General features: G+C 41.0%; 1 protein-coding gene across 2 annotated transcripts in view; it reads left to right on the top strand.

Moving 5' to 3' along the window:
* The first annotated feature begins 2197 nt into the window (after nucleotides 1–2197).
* Nucleotides 2198–16073, top strand: part of zswim6 (zinc finger, SWIM-type containing 6) — a 55545-nt gene continuing 41669 nt past the window's right edge. For both annotated transcript variants that reach the window (XM_035629704.2, XM_035629703.2), the window contains exon 1: nucleotides 2198–3032. In XM_035629704.2, coding sequence (XP_035485597.1) covers nucleotides 2606–3032 — 427 coding nt within the window. In that variant the 5' untranslated portion in view covers nucleotides 2198–2605. The remainder of the gene's footprint in view (nucleotides 3033–16073) is intronic.

The raw sequence follows: 16073 nt of genomic DNA, 5'->3' as shown, positions 1-16073 counted from the left end.
TTGACCGAGCTGAACTTCCCAACAGGGAACTAGCAAATTCAGACTTCCAGTTCAAACTGAGACTGCAGCTACATCATGGTATATTAATGAGTGTCTTGATGAAATGCATGAAGCCTCAGTGAAAAAGAAGATAAGAAGCATTAGAATTTTAAATGTAATACAGTGAAAGTGAAATGCCTGAAATGCCTGTTGGTAGAAGATGGTTCTATCTTATTCAGACAGTGTGTTGTGTGTGCATGTTGTTGTCTTCCTCTCTCAGCCCTCCTACTGTTACAACCACTCTGAATGAATAGGCTCAGTCATTACTTCGCTTCTGCTGCGCTGTCTGCAGGGTAAAATGAGACAATAGTAAAGATTTTCAACTGGGGGCCTAAATCATTTACACAGCATGCAGTGAGAGTGCTGAAATGGGACTACTGGTAGCACTGTCCTGCAGGAACAGCAGGTGGCACTGTAACTGGGAAATAATGGTAAGAAAAAGAGACAGAAAAACTCATTACAGTGCCAAACTGTTTATGCATGAATAAAATTGTTTAAAGTCAGGTCTGAAACGTTCCCCTGGTGCTGATCAAAAGGAGATATCAGAGATCATTTCCAGATGTAGCTGCTGGGACTCTGAGTTTGTTTCTTAACTGAACTGAATGCATTCCAGTTTGTATTCTAGCTATTGTCGGCGGATCAGTGTAAGTTGTAGTAGTAATACCACAGGGTAGAAATACTCTGTTTCAAGTAAAAGTACTGCATTCAAAATTTTGTATGAGTAAAAGTACATACTGTATGAATATAAATACTCCTCATGAAGATTTGCCCATTTCAGAATAGTACATCATAACAATTGATTGGAACTACTGGATGGCTTATAGTTGTTATAACACTAGTTTTTTCATATTGTGTATCAATGATTTGAATCCGCAAGGTAGCTAAAGCTGTCAAATACATGTAGTGGATTAAAAGTGGAAAATCTTGAGTAATTTACAGGCACCTCAAATTGTATTTGAGTGAATATTCTTTCCACTAGTGACTTTCTTGCAGAGAGACTTCACTGACTGCTTTGTGTTGCTGTGAAAATACTGCACTTCAAACAATGAGCATACTGTTTTTTGAAAGAGGCTATTTGCACATAGTAATAAATTTGGACACAGCATTTCAAACAGAAAAAACTGAAAAACTTTTTACGACGAACCTATTGTTTCAACCAAAGCCATCTATCTGCGCACTGGTTTACACCTATAGGACTCCAGGTGAAAATACAGTTATGCTGATAAAACTGAAATCCAACAAAACAATGTTGTTTTCACCCAAACATCTGGGTGAAAACAACATTGTCAATGGCTATGTTGCAAAACCAAAACCACTCAAACCCCTGTATGATGATTATTAGTCCAGAATACAGTTAGCTTTAGCATAAAGACTAGACATGTGGAAACAGCTTCTTCCAAAGTTTCAAAACCCAAAGTGTCCCAAGGGTTTAGCCTATATGTCGGCTCTGAGCAGCTGCCAGTGGAGAAATTATCATTCTTTCAAGTAAAAGATTTAAAAAAAATAACTTACAAACAAAAGTCCTGCATGCTAAATCTTACTTAAGTAAAACTGCAAGTAATCTCATTACAGTGTATTTAAAAGTATAACATGAGTTTAGCTTTTTGGGCCTCAAGTAGTTGTCTAAATGGAACTATTTGAGATATTTAGAGGGAAAGTGTCTTTTTTTTCTTTCACAGTGTATTTCTAAGGAAATAATATTTTTTTTTCTTAGAAGAGTAATTCACCTGTAAAAAGTAACATTGGACTCTTTAATGAGCAGAAGTATTAATAATACGTAATACCTCAAATAATGAGGGCATATTTCAAAATTTTATGACCTTTCATATGTTGAACAAGTATACACAATACTTCTACTATGGAAGAAAACAACCTTGAACAAGGTATTTTCCTAGTGTTTAAATACATTAGAGTCACTCTTTAGGGTGTGAGCGACGTTTTCCGCTTTTCCACTGTAGATGTCCTGGTGATGTACACATGCACACGAACACAGCGGTTCTTTGATTATGTTCCCGATAATAAAATGTGTTTTCTTCAAATGGACCCAAACGTTACACGGGGCGGAGATGCATTCACTACCCCCTCCCCCAAAACCACGAGGCTCCGGTGTTGACAGGCCGATCACCGCCCCCTCCCCTCCAGAAACCCAGCGCTCAGTTCAGCCCTACTTCACCATTCCACCGTCGGACAAAGCGTCGTCTCTCCGTCTGTAATACGGCACCGCTGGAAAAAAACACCGGCTGGGAGAAGAGACGGTCGTTTTTACAGCGACCCTCCTCCCGCGGTTGTGACGCTTTTTTGTTACGGTCTGAAGTGTGGCTCACAAAGGATTAGCAGCCGTGCGGGAATACCGCCCTCAGCGAGCTAACCGGACAGACCCCGCCTCTTCTTAATTTGTCAACAAAGGGGTTTGACAAGTTCGGAGAAGCCCTGCCTCCATTTTCCCTTAAAAGGATGATTTGGCCATACACGGCCAACCACCGCGCCGCGGGTAGCCGTTTTCCCTTCCACATCCCTGTTCATATGGTGCGTTGACTTCCTCCGTCGCCGTTTAAGCGGAGCTATCATGGCAGAGCGCGTACAGCTGCCCCATGCCAAGCGGCTCTGCTGTAGACCGGGCTACAGTTCGACATGTAGGCAAGGCCAGCGGGCCGCGTGGGCGCCGTGCGGCGTCTCGGGAGCCACTCAGGGCGAGTCGAGCAAAACCCAGAGCCCGGAGACTCTGCTTGACACCGCGGCGAGGAGAGTCGCGGAGAAGTGGCCGTTCCAGCGGGTAGAGGAGCGCTTCGAGCGGATCCCGGAGCCCGTCCAGCGACGGATCGTGTACTGGTCCTTTCCGAGGAGCGAGCAGGAGATCTGCATGTACTCGTCGTTCAACGCGGGCGGGGAGGAGATCGCGAGTAGCGGGGAGAGCGGCGACGACACGCGGCTACCGTTCCGACGGGGCATCGGTCTGCTGGAGAGCGGCTGCGTGGACAACGTACTGCAAGTCGGTGAGTGATGCAACGGGACCGGGCTTGTCGAGTCCGAATACAACCGAACGCGGCAGCGAATCGGCCAGAAAACCACTGCACGGGCTTGAGTTCAATACAATGACTGAACGAATGGAATAAGTCAGGTAGATGAAGTGACAGGCTCTGACAACAAAGGGTGAAGCGGTCAGGCGGACGACACAGAGCGGCTACAATAGGGGTTTAAATCTGCTGGGTGCGTGAATGGTAATAAGTGCTTGGGGCATTTAAATCCTTTACGTGTTTTGCTCGAGGGCAGTTTGAATGTGAAATGCTAGGGGCAGCTACAAATCCTCAAAATCCACTAATTGCGTAGAAAAAGCAGCTTGTGTCTTTAACAAAACAGTGATCCCCACCGCAAATCCACCGAGATCCCCTTAAAGCGAGAGGACCAATGCCCACAGCTACTGTCCAGTGCTGCTGCTGTGGAGGCAAAAATGTGGAATACAACCACGTCAGTTTGTGACTCCCGCAGATTTCTGTAGCTGGTTTGGGGTCAGTTCACAGGACGGGCAAAAGCTGATGAAGCATAGAACTATTGAGTAATAAGGGAAGTGCCCAGTGTTGGGCTGGGTCTCAACTGACACATTTTGAATGGTTGCACGGTTTACCTATATACTGCTGAATAATAATTGTATGGGCACATTGTGTGTTTGTCAGCCAGCATGCGATTTGATTGGCGTTTGCGTTGTGCCCCACTGTACTGCAACGTGTAGCCGATAAATGTGATGTACTGAATTGGAGAGAGGTCAAATAGGCAAGTCTCGCACTATTCGTGTTATATATTATATAGATTTTTTTTTGCAGAATAAGCATTATAGTGTGAGAACGAGCATCAGAGTTTGCGTATATCTGCCTGTTTACAACCAACTGAAGGGAGGCGTGGGATTTTCCTTAGTGAAACAGGAACAGGCACCTGTGTCCTAAGTTGACAGTTCAACTTTTTTTTCAACAAGAATCAGTGAATCCGAGACATTAGATTTTATGTCATTTAGCTGCCCCCTCCGGTTTTTCTGTGCTTAAAAGCCCTCTTTGAGGTTATAATCTCTCTGCACACATATCAAATACCCAGCATTCCTATTGTGAGTTTGGCACTTTATTCCTATTTTCATGTTGATTTGTATCTTTCAAGCTTCCTGTTGCTTCCGAAAAGGAATGCAAACAAAAGCACTTTTTTGTCGCTTGTTAAGTAGAGGAGATTTGGAGTTCTTTTAAATGGGCCAGGATTCACACCAGTCTACAGCCAACTGTTTTTTTATGTGTGTGTGTGCGTATGTGTGTATATATATGATGAAAAAAACAAAAAACAACAGACAACAGAATGTGTTTGGCAGTGAGGGAAGCAGATCTGGTGTTGAATTGAAGAGATGGCTCACTTTAATGAAGACAGTCTTCAGCTTGCAGCCTTTATCGCTGCATGTTCAGCCAGGAGTCTTTGAGCGTGTTGCAGTGTGACACACACACATACACGCACACACACACACACACACACACAACCACACACACAAGCCTCTGTCCTGCCAAAGTAAAAGGCCGTTAATACATTCACACATATTTGGTAATGTTTCTGTTAGGAACTAACTGAATTTGGGTTGTGAGGAGAGGTGGGCATGCTTACAAAGAGGAATAGGAGTACACACACAAACACACACGGGGAGGGTTTCTTGGCTGATTGCACTTCAGCCTGGTCTGCAGAAAAAAAAATAGTGCCAAGAAGTGATAAATAAAAGATGTAATGTCTCCACGTGTGGGCTGTACTGGAGCAGGGAGGTTTTTCTCGCAGCAGACCTTGAGGAAATGAATTGGCACACCTTTGCCGTGTGGACCGTCCACAGCAAACCCTCACTGTTCATCAGCGCAAAGACGACAGAAACTATTTTTTTTCCTCTTTCAAGACAAAATGCTGCCGCTTCTTGAGTTGAGACTCAAGCCAGTGTTGTAGTTTGCGGTGATGTAATTGAACCTGGAGGCTGGATGAAGCTGTCCCAGCGAAACCAAAGAAATAACCAAAGTGTGCTGCTCCTGCTTCTGAATACACTTATGGCTGTCGGCACTTTAAAACCAAAAAATAACAGAAGTCTCTCACTGCACCCACTAGTCATTTTCGAACCATTCTGTTTCCAGCACCTTAAATGTGAGAATTAGCTTCTTTTCTTTTTCTTTCGTGGAGGTAAAGTGAATATTTGAACTTTTGCTCAGACATAAAAGCCATTTGAAGACATCTCATTTTTCAGTTTCCACTGTTGCTGCAGTGGTAAAACTGTCATTATTCCTGGTCATAAATTGTTGCTACACTTGCCATCAGTGGTTAAATTGGCTTTAACATTTAATTGAGCTACTAATTAAAAGTGGGAAGGTCAAAGTCAAGGCACTTGCACATCAAATTTGAAGACTTTTACTGAATACTGTATAAAGTTTAGAGATTAGTGTTTTTTGTTTTTAGTTTGTATATGCAATCAAAGCTCATGTCGTAAAATATTCTTAGCAGATTAAAAAACCAAGTGAAGAAAAATGTTTGTGCAATCAAATTAGGGAAAGTTTACAAACCAAACTCGGTCTTCACCGACTGAAAACACCTTAGTGGAACTGATTCTACCTGGTCCCCGGTCTTTTTAAATTCCTTTAGAGAAAGATCGGCTCCTCTGGTGTGAAATTCACGCAGAGTAGTAGCTTTCGTCAAGTCATTTTGCACTCAGGGGTGTGAAAGCAGAGAAACTCCCCCGTTTGCAGAACCAGTGACCAGTGCTAAAATTCCTCAAGATGTTACAGGAAAAATTTTATAAAATTCCAATATTATGAAGCTTCAAGGGAAAAAAGAAACAGAGGATATTTTTATTATCTTGATACAATAATAACAGCATATAGCTTTTAACCACCATGACTGTGATTTAAGAAAACCTTCAGCCAGAGTAAAATGTGACATCCGCTTAAATGTACCCACCGCTTTCACTAAATATTCTTGATTAACATGTTGAATATAGGGACTACCATTGTAGATATGTGATAGTCTCTGTGCCTTTTGGTGCAGTATAAGATTTAATTTATCACATTTACTTACATATGTTTTTAATTGAAAATACCATCAGCACTGTACATTGGTTTTGGTGTTGGTTGGTTGGTGTTTGTTTATCAGCAGGATTACAAAAACATTACTGAACCCATATCCAATACCCATACCCATTAAAATGTCTGGATGTAGTCATAAGAATTTCCTAAAGACAGAGTTGTTGTCTGGAAATAGCTTATCTTTTTCCTTCCATTCAGCAGTCCAGGGCCTCCCAAATGATTGCTTTACTGTCACATATGTTAAGGAAATGGAACATTCTTAAAAAAAGAAGCTATAACTAGACATTGTTTGAAATTTTATTTGGTTTGTCTGGGCGTTCAGCAGTTGTGCCGTCATGAACATCTCTGAAATTGTACTTAAAGGCCAAGAACTACTGTCGCTGCAGCCAGAAAGAGTTTGTGTATCGGCACTTGATAATGGCAGACCTTCTCCATCACTGCTCATCAGTGCATTTGGATGTTGACATGTAGCTTTGAGCTGAAGTATAGGCTGCGGTGTTTATGTTCAAAACAACTTCATAATAGAAATGTACAACAATGAAATGTATGGTTTCTATACGTGGTGGGAAACTTATGCTGTAATTTGTTTGTAACCCATGCTACCCAATTATCAGGTCACATTTAACCTGCTTGCACTTTATGAGTTCAAGTTCAACCTTTTACACACTTCAGAGGCCTTCCCCTCGTTGTCTGCTGTAATTCAATCTGCTGTATGAGGTTAAAAGTCATTGGAACAACAAGGTTAGTATTCTTTGTTTGTTGTCTATGTGAAATTGGGAATCCTCCCTCCACCTTTCCTCTCCCAACTGCCAGGACTAAAGGCGCCTCAAGATATGAAGGACATAAAGGCTGCAACTAAGCATTATTTTCATTATCGCTAATCTGCTCATTATTGTCTCGATTAGTGGATCAATTTTTGGTTTAAAAAAAGTCAAACACTAGTAAAAAATGTCTGTCACAGTTTCCCCGGGTGGAAGGTGATGTCTTCAGATGTTCAGTTTATTATTGTGGAAGAGTAACCAGCAAGTTTGGAGTAGAGCTGGCCCAAACCATTATTTTTCAAACGATTAATATACTGATTATTTTTTCGATTAATCGACTAATCTAACGATTTATTTTTTTGTCCGGTCGTGCGCCCGGAGCTTCGCGGGGCCGGGATCCCTCCTGAGCAGGCGCGCGCCGGCCCCCACTTTCATTGCGCCATGGGGTTTTGAGTAGCGAGCCCTCTGACTCGCGCGTGCGTTAGACTCCTTGGTGGGGCTGGGCGATATATCGAGTTTTTAATATATATCGATATATTTTCAAACACGATATAGGATAAGACAATATCGTGTATATCGAGATTAATGTTGCGTTAAAATAACGTTATAAGTCTGTTTCGCGGAGCCGCCAGTTAGTCTGTTTCTCCTCTCCCTGTCTGTCCCTCGCACACAACTTCGCCTGGCCCCGCCCCTCTTCCTCTCTGAGCCCCTCCCCTACCCACTCAGTCACACACACACACAAGTCCTTCATACAGCAGCAACTCGGAAACAGACACAAACGAGAGGAAAGCAGCCGAAGATAATTACAAATACTGGCTCGATCATTTGGAGATGGATTCCAAGTTTCAGAGAATCCCGCAAACAGGTTGCAACTAACAATTCGAGCATGACGAATCTCTGTCACCATTTACAACAGCGACATAAACCGCAGTACGAGGAGTGTGTAAAAACGCCGTGCCTGCAACCCAACGCTTGAAGCCTTCGCAGCCTTCTGCACCGAAACAAACGGACTGGAGTATGGGACAAGAGTTAATCTAGTTGTTTGGGGCGACTCATCGACGCAAATTATTTGAGTCGACGAATTTTTGTAGTCGACTACGTCGAGGAGTCGTCCCAGCCCTAATTTGGAGCCATAACAGAGGCCAGTTGACAAAAAGAAACTATAACTATTAATCAATTTTAAAAATAGTTGCCATTTCAGCTCTTATGTAAATTAACATTTTCACAATACAGCAATTTTTCACAATGACCTAAGAACATTTAGATCCATTAAGGGCTGCGGAAGATTAATTATAGATTAATCTGATGATCAATTTTCTAGTTTATGAAATTTGAAACAAAACTTAATTCCTTGCTATCCCACGAACAGACCAAAACCCAAAGATATTTTTTTGCTTGGAATGATTAAATTGAGAAAAGCAGACAATTTTAAGGTGAAGTATTTGTGAAAAAATGTTAATTGTTATTATTTATCAATATACACGCATTGTAGTTTATAACTCCAAAGTGCACAGGCTTTTATGCCGCTTTAAAATCCCATATAATCGGTCATATCTGACCAAACAGACATATTGGATATATTCTTAGACGTTGAGTGATCTAAACTCACTGATTATAATATTATCTCCAATGTTCACCATGAAACACAATTGACAAATCTGCTAAGAAGTCCAGCAAAAAAACAAAGTCATCACATAATTCCAGAAGGAGGGTCCGGTTTGCCAGAAATAAACAAATATAGGCAAAAAACTGTGCTTTAGAAATGACTTTGCATCAATATTACTTTGTGTTTGTAAACTTAAGCGCAGAATTTGAGACCATGTCCTCAGGGGCCTATTCCAGGAAGAAAGTTTAAAAAACGTTGAACTTAAACCTGAACTCTGACTTGATCTACTCTCAGATGGAAAAACTCAGAGTTTTCTGTTCCAGAAAAGCAGTTCTAAGTTAGTTAGATCAACTCTGATTATTTTCACACAGAGTTACACGTGTGCCCGGCGAATATAAAAAGCCATCATCAATGGAGCTCCAATACTACGAGTCACCATGGCAACTGAGGCGAAACCAGGTCCTCTTACGTCACGGCGTTAGAGTTGGAGATACGGCTTTGTGCTTATGGAGAAAATAAGATAATTATGAGAAAGAAGAGCATCACAGCTGTAGCTGATGAGGCGAGACAGTTGATGTGTGAGACAGTTACTGCCCGAGTCAACATGTCAGACTGAATAAAATGATCAAATGATTTAAAGCGATCTGATATTTTCTCTACAAGATGCTGGTATAATGGTTAGTGACACTGTCAGGCCGTGGTTCGATCCTTGTTGCTCACGTCTGAAAGACGTGTGATGTTATTGAACTATTTTTAATTTAGTTTCAATCCCACTGGCACAAAAATAACGTGGCTGCAGCTGAAAATGAATTATAAGAACATAGTGCAGATAGGTAAGGTATATGGTTTTAATCAGATTCCACAAAAAAACAACAGTGGTTATTTTAACTTGTTGTACAGAAAACTCCCGTTCGAAAAAAATATGTAAGGGAAAAGACTTTGATCTGGTCGGAGCATGTCCGCGACATTCAAATGCTGGAATAAGGTCGGAGAATATTGTCCAGATATGTGATAGATTGTGAGAGAAACGGTAAATTCCTTCTACTAAGTAGTCATCAGGGAATGAAAGCATCAGGTCTGAACATCCTCGCTGATGTGAAGCGACTGAATTAATCTTGCTTCCATATCGATCGGGTTGACGAGGAAAGGACACGTCATTTTTTGACAGCTAGATCAGGTCCAGGAAAAGGGAGGAGTTAAGGAGAAACTCTGCGTTTTTTTCAAGAAAAACCTGCCAGCGAGAAGGTTAGGTTCACAGCGTAAGTTACCATGGTAACTGACCTACAGTTTAAGTTCACTCGCTTTCTGGAACGGAAAACCTAGAGTTTCCCTCGTTTCAGGTTTAAAATACTATAGTTTTAGCAAAACCTGCTTCCTGGAACAGGCCCCAGGTCTGTCACCGGCTGTTTGCGTCTACACAGTGGGCTGAGAGTGAGCCGTCTGCAGCTCGTCCACCAACATCTTATGTATCTGTAGTTTACCTCACATCTCCTCATTTGATATTTAAGAGGTGCTCTGCTCAGTCTCTGTTGTAAGACGTTAGGTTAAGTTTGCCGGGATGCACTGCATAGTTTCACCACACAGTGAAATCTCACTGGGCCTCTCTGCTGCATTTTTGTCTTCACTGGAACGAAACCAACCAAAAGTTCCAGCAAATCTTCACCTGTTGTGCTCCGTTACATGACGTTCTGGCTCAGCAATCGTCCAATTAGGTGCTGCGACCTGAGACGAGTGTTAACCCCCTCTGCAGTCAGCATTACTAACCTCCTGATTCCTCCACTCAAAATCTGTCTTTTGTCAAAGTGAGACAAAGTGAACATAAAGTATCAAAAGTAAAAGTACTCGTCTTGTGGCAAAATTTTGATATTATATTTGACATTATGAGATACTCAGGTATCAGTGTGTAAGCAGCATTTTACTGTTGTAGTTGCCAGGTGGAGGTAGTATTAACTACTTTATACAGGTCAGTTTGTCAGTACACTGATTCCCAACCTAGGGGTCGGGGCCGTCAAAAGTGTCACCAGATAAATCTGCGGGGTCGTGATATGATTAACATTAGACAAGTTCTCTATTTTTGGTGCAACTCATAGATGCCTCAACAGAGCCCTGAAGGCAAAAAGATTAGGAAATACTGGTTTTAGCTTTATTAGTGCATTGCATTTTTTAATCATATATTTTTGGGATGTAACATTTAAATCTGAAAAGTAAATCCAGCTGGCAGAGCACAAGTACTTCAAAGTTGTACTTAAGTACAGTATGTGACTAAATGTTCCTTCCACCAGTGCTGATTTGTGGCCAGTTTCAGCTCTTGACGTCAGAGTCAAGTAAAAGAAGTTAGTGGTGTTTTGAGTCTGTTGTGGAGACAGGTTTTGATGCAAGTCATAATTTGCGAAGTACGGTTTTCTGGTCCGTGTCAGACTTTTCTTACTCAAACCACACCTATGTAACAGAAGTAGCTGTGTTAGGTACGATTTTTCAAGCTAAAATGCAGAACTTTCTCTGATTCCTTCTTTCAGGAAACATTGCTAGTCGTTGGTTTTCATGAATTTTAAATTGATTATCTTTGGGTTTTGGACTGTTGGTCAGAAAAAGAACAAGCACTTTAAAGAAGCCAATTTGGGCTCTGGAAAATTCAAATGTGTTTTTTTGACTATTTTGTGACAATGTGTGGACAAATTGATAATCAATCAATCACCAGAATTACTGGAAGATGAATCAATGATGAAACTAGTTAGTTGCAGCCCCAATCTCTGAAACAACTAATCTAATATTCATTTCTAAAAATCGATCAAGCATAAATCCTTTTCCAGGCAAAACCCCCAAATTCTCTAGTCTCAGCTTCTCAAATGTGAGGGTTTGCTCATATCATTGCAAAGTGAATATGTTTGGGTTGGAGACAGTGTCCAGTCGGACAACACTAAAAATGGAAAGACATCACATTGGGCATTAGGAACATGATCTTGATTCAACATCACAATTCTGTGAGAAACAAACTTTAAAATCCTCTGTAAATTCAACTGTTTCATATGGGCTGCTTGTACTGGATTTGTAAGCATATCAAAGCACTAATTTGTGCTTTCTCCCTGTATCTCTCTCTCTCTCTCACACACACACACACACACACACACACACACACACACACACACACACACACACACACACACACACACACTGATGCTCACATGAACCCTGGGGCGTCTTGATTAGTGCCGGCTAGCTCTCTCGTCTGCAATTTTATGAGGAATCAATGAATCGGTAGGAGGAATGCAGGGATGCTGACGGGGAGTGTGCTGTGCACATGCACATATTGACACATACGCCGTGCTCAGGCTTTAAGGTTGTTGTTCAGCAATGGTGTATGGAGAGCACCTCAACATGCTTCTGCTCTGCAAGATCGATTTTTATTGCAGCAACATCGGGCGCATGCTTTGAAGCCAGTGTCTGTGTGACCCGGCCCCTGGCAAACCCTGCCACTTTGAAGTATGGTTTCACACTACATTCATAATATTTGTTTAAAATTAAAGAGGAAAAAAAGAATCACACAGATTGTAACTGAGGCAGTGGATGTTTCTGTCCCACAAAGTCGGTTTTCCTGTTGTTGTTGTTGTTGCTGGTTGAAGTCTTGGAGTTCTGCCCAGGTATTTTCCAGGTCAGTGACACCACAAGGAATTTGGCTGATCTCTTTTTGTTGTTTTTTTTTTCCTTCATTCGGGATGGAGAAAACACACACACACACTCACACTCACACTCACACTCACACTCACTCACACTCACACTAGACTTTTGATTGATAAAGCATCTGTTTTTCTATATTTTTTTCATGTAATCCTTTTCTGACTTAACTAACCTCTCTGTGGCACGTTTATTCCTACCGTTTAATGACCCAAACGGGAGTAAATGGAACATTTTCTGGGGCCTTTTTTCTGGGAACTATTTTCTGGGAACCATTTCCTGAGACAGAGTTTGTGTCCATGATGATTACAGCTTAAACAAGTATGTGATATACAGAAAATACAATTTCTTTGTCTATCTGATAATGTGTTGATGGCCTTTGGGTTTGCACTAGTTGGTGCATCATTGAAGCTCTATGGCACTGAGGAATAACACTTACCAGACTTTGCGACACAGAGGACCTGTTAGTTGATCACATTTAGGTTTTGACAATAACAAAAAGAAACCAAGGACCAAGCTTCTATCCATTAAAGGGTCGTCTTGTAGTCTCCCACCACAGCTGCTCCCGAATGGTTTCTCTGGTTCCACATCCATCCACGTCTCCCTGATCTGTATTCCTCTGCCGCGTCCCTTATCATTAACCTTCAACGGGAGGGAGAGGGGAGGCAGTGGAGGGGAGAGGTGGATGTAGGAGGGGAGGAGCTAGTTTACCTCCGCCCCCCGTAATCGGCTAGATAAATCCTGTTTTGTTGTCAGTGGCACACTGCTTGTCCAACACGTCCACCTGTCCATATAATGTTATTGATAGCATGAACAATCCCCTTGATTTAATTGTCAATCAGTCTACTAATTATTTTCTTAATGCAGAACATTTCCTTGTTCCAGCTTCTCAGCTGAGAGAGATTTGGTGCTCTTCTTTGTCTTATGTTAGTTTAAACTGAATGTCTCTGGGTGGTCGGAAAAACAAGAAATATGAAGACATGAAATTGAACATTAGCAAGTCAGAATGACAGGCGTTGTGCTATTTCATGATTTTTAAGTAGCAAATGATCGATAGGGTTCTCCAATGATCAAGCACTTTACTAATAAAGGTAGGGGACTACCAAGGGATATGTTCAAAGAAAAATAGTAAAAGTCAATTGTTTGTTCCAAATGATCATTATGGTTTCAGGCGCCATCGTCAAATTTCTAACAAATTCCAAAAGACAAAATATTCAGGTTAGGAGCGCCAATAAATTGTCATTTAATCGATCAATAGACATCTATAACATTTTTGATAGTTTTATTCACATTTCAAGGACAAATGCCAAACATTTACTGGTTTAAACCTGTGAAGAATTGTTTCTTTTTTTTGTTGTGTTTGACACAGTAAACGGAGGCTACAACCATTTTAAAACACATTGCTCATGCTGCCTTGACCCCTGCGGTCCACACTACTCTGGATCGCGGCTCGCGCTAAACACAGAAGTTGTTCCCGTTTTATTTTGAAAACTCTGGGGCTGTGTTGTAGTGTGGACGAGCAGAAACTAAGACTTTAAGAAACTATGACGCAGTCATCCGCATTCACGTCCTGATTGGTTCGGATCGGTTTCCGACTAACAGAGGTATTAGTTCCACCTCGTCGTCAGTCCAGGAAAAGAAATCCCTCGTCTTACTTTTCATGATTGTTGTTTCTCGTTCTCAGGATTTTCTGTAAGTAAGCAACTCTGCAGTAGGCAACTTCCTGTTTACACCGGCACGTGCATGATCAGTGCATGTGAATGGTCACGAGATACACATTTTCAGGATAACACTGATGCAGAGCTAAAATGCTTGTCTGGATGGAGATTTTTGATTTTAATTTTAAAACTGTTTTAAAATGAAAATGTAACAGTAAGGATGTTGCCTGAATCAAACTGGTTTTGAACTGTTGCTGGAAAATAAAACAAGCTATTTGAATACATCACTGAGGGGAGGGACATAATAACAGTATGTTTTTCACTATTACTACAAGTTATCACTCAATATAATTGGCAATTTAACTGATAATGACAATAATTGTCCGTTGCAGGCGTATTCAGGTTTACAAAGAAAAGCAGCAACTCCCCACAACTGAGAGGCTAGATTTGGGGAATGTTGGAAAATGACAGGATTGATTCATCAATTATAAAGTTAGTTGCTGTTGAACAACAAATTGATTCATTGACTACTCCTCTCAGCTCTAAATACGCCTTGGCTTCTCAAGTGTTTGTAGAAACAGTCTCTTCTCTTGGAGGCATTCGGGGCGTTTTATTAAAGCCCGGGCTGCCTAAACAAGTCAAAGCCTGCCCCGGTCCTCCCCTCACTGGGAACCCTGGGACTCACTGGGTGGCCTCTGAAGAGGAGAGGCCGTAGACCTTTGCAAACAGAGCACCTCAGTTAACATGTGGAGTGCTGCTAGCATTTAAGCAATTCATAATGCAACATATTGGCACTACTCACAATTTTCTAAGGTCATCATCGCCAAATGCTGTTCTTGATTCTGTTTTTTCTTTATCATTCTCATGAAAAAGAGGCTGTAGACACAAAAGGAGGAAGAGGAAATAATAATAATAAGTGTTTGCTGAAGGGTTTGTGCTGAGTGGTGCAGTCTGAAAAGAGAAGCACACGCTCTGGTGTTTGTGCTGCCTTTGGAAGAGTGCCTTGAAGTTTCAATGGGCACAGCTTGTTAAAATTTAGACAACTAAAACCAGGCTTGAAGTCACGTCCTGAAACTGTTGATTATGTGTCCATTTTCCAAAACTGTTGCACAACTCTGTTGCTTCTTGTGAAAAATTCCTCAATTTCCCTATGACCTCATGGTCTCATCTGTGATTGTCGATAGAGCTTATAGTGTTATTTGACTGTTTTATAGACCAAAGGTCATCTCTATCATAAAGACGGGGGGCTTGCAAGGGACAAATAAAAGAAATCGTTAAAATGTGGCAGAGGCAGGGAGAGCATCACAGTTAATACAAGTCAAACGCGCTGGATCCTACATTTCTCATAATGCAACACTGCAGCAAATTTCATGGAGTTGGTCCCGAAATTCTTTTCTCAATACTTACTGAAATTTAGTAGTTAAGTAGTTAATAAATACTGAAATTTATCGATATCCTCAATACGATGCAAGTTTAGGACGGAAACCAATGATTTTTTTCTTGGATTAATCTCCAGATTATTACCTTGATTTATCGTGTACACTCGTGATAAAACATCAGAAGACAAAAACAAAATCGCCATCACAATTTTGCAAAGCACACAATCGTGTCATCAAATGTGTTGTTTTGTGCGATTGACAGTTAATAAAAATAAAATAAAAATTATTATGATGCCAAAATTAGCATATTCTCACTTTTTAGAAACTCGGATGAAAAGAGTCATTTTTACTTAAAATTACTTAACTGATAAATACATTTTAGTTGCAAGTAGTTGCAGATTATTTTTAAGGCAATTCACTGATCATATAATGAAACTACAAGTTGTTGCATCTCAACACAAACAACACAGGACCATCCTGGATAATGTAACACTCATTTAGGTTTATGTTATGACAGTCAGACATGTGAGTGGATTTAAAATGCTTTGTCACTGCAGTTTATAAACAACTGATATGGGATCCAGATTAATTAATTCAAGCTTTATTAATTTTAAAATCTGTTTCCTCCACACCGTTTCTTGCTGTAAATTGGGAGTTGCATTTAAATTCCGCTCATGTACACAGGCTTCTTGACCTTGATTCATCCCACAGAAGAGCTCTAATGGATGTAACTTTAGAGAAAAAAATCCAACCTCACTTTCCACGGCCACTGACTGTTTCACATTTTCTCTATGGGTGAAATTGGCTGAGTGCCCCCTTTTTTTAATAAAGAAAATAGTGAGCAGATGATTTGATAATGAAAACAATGACAGCCATGCATT

Source organism: Scophthalmus maximus, chromosome 1 (genome assembly GCF_022379125.1).
Source record: "Scophthalmus maximus strain ysfricsl-2021 chromosome 1, ASM2237912v1, whole genome shotgun sequence".
Taxonomy (NCBI): Eukaryota; Metazoa; Chordata; class Actinopteri; order Pleuronectiformes; family Scophthalmidae; genus Scophthalmus; species Scophthalmus maximus.
This window is presented reverse-complemented; position numbering and strand designations above follow the sequence as displayed.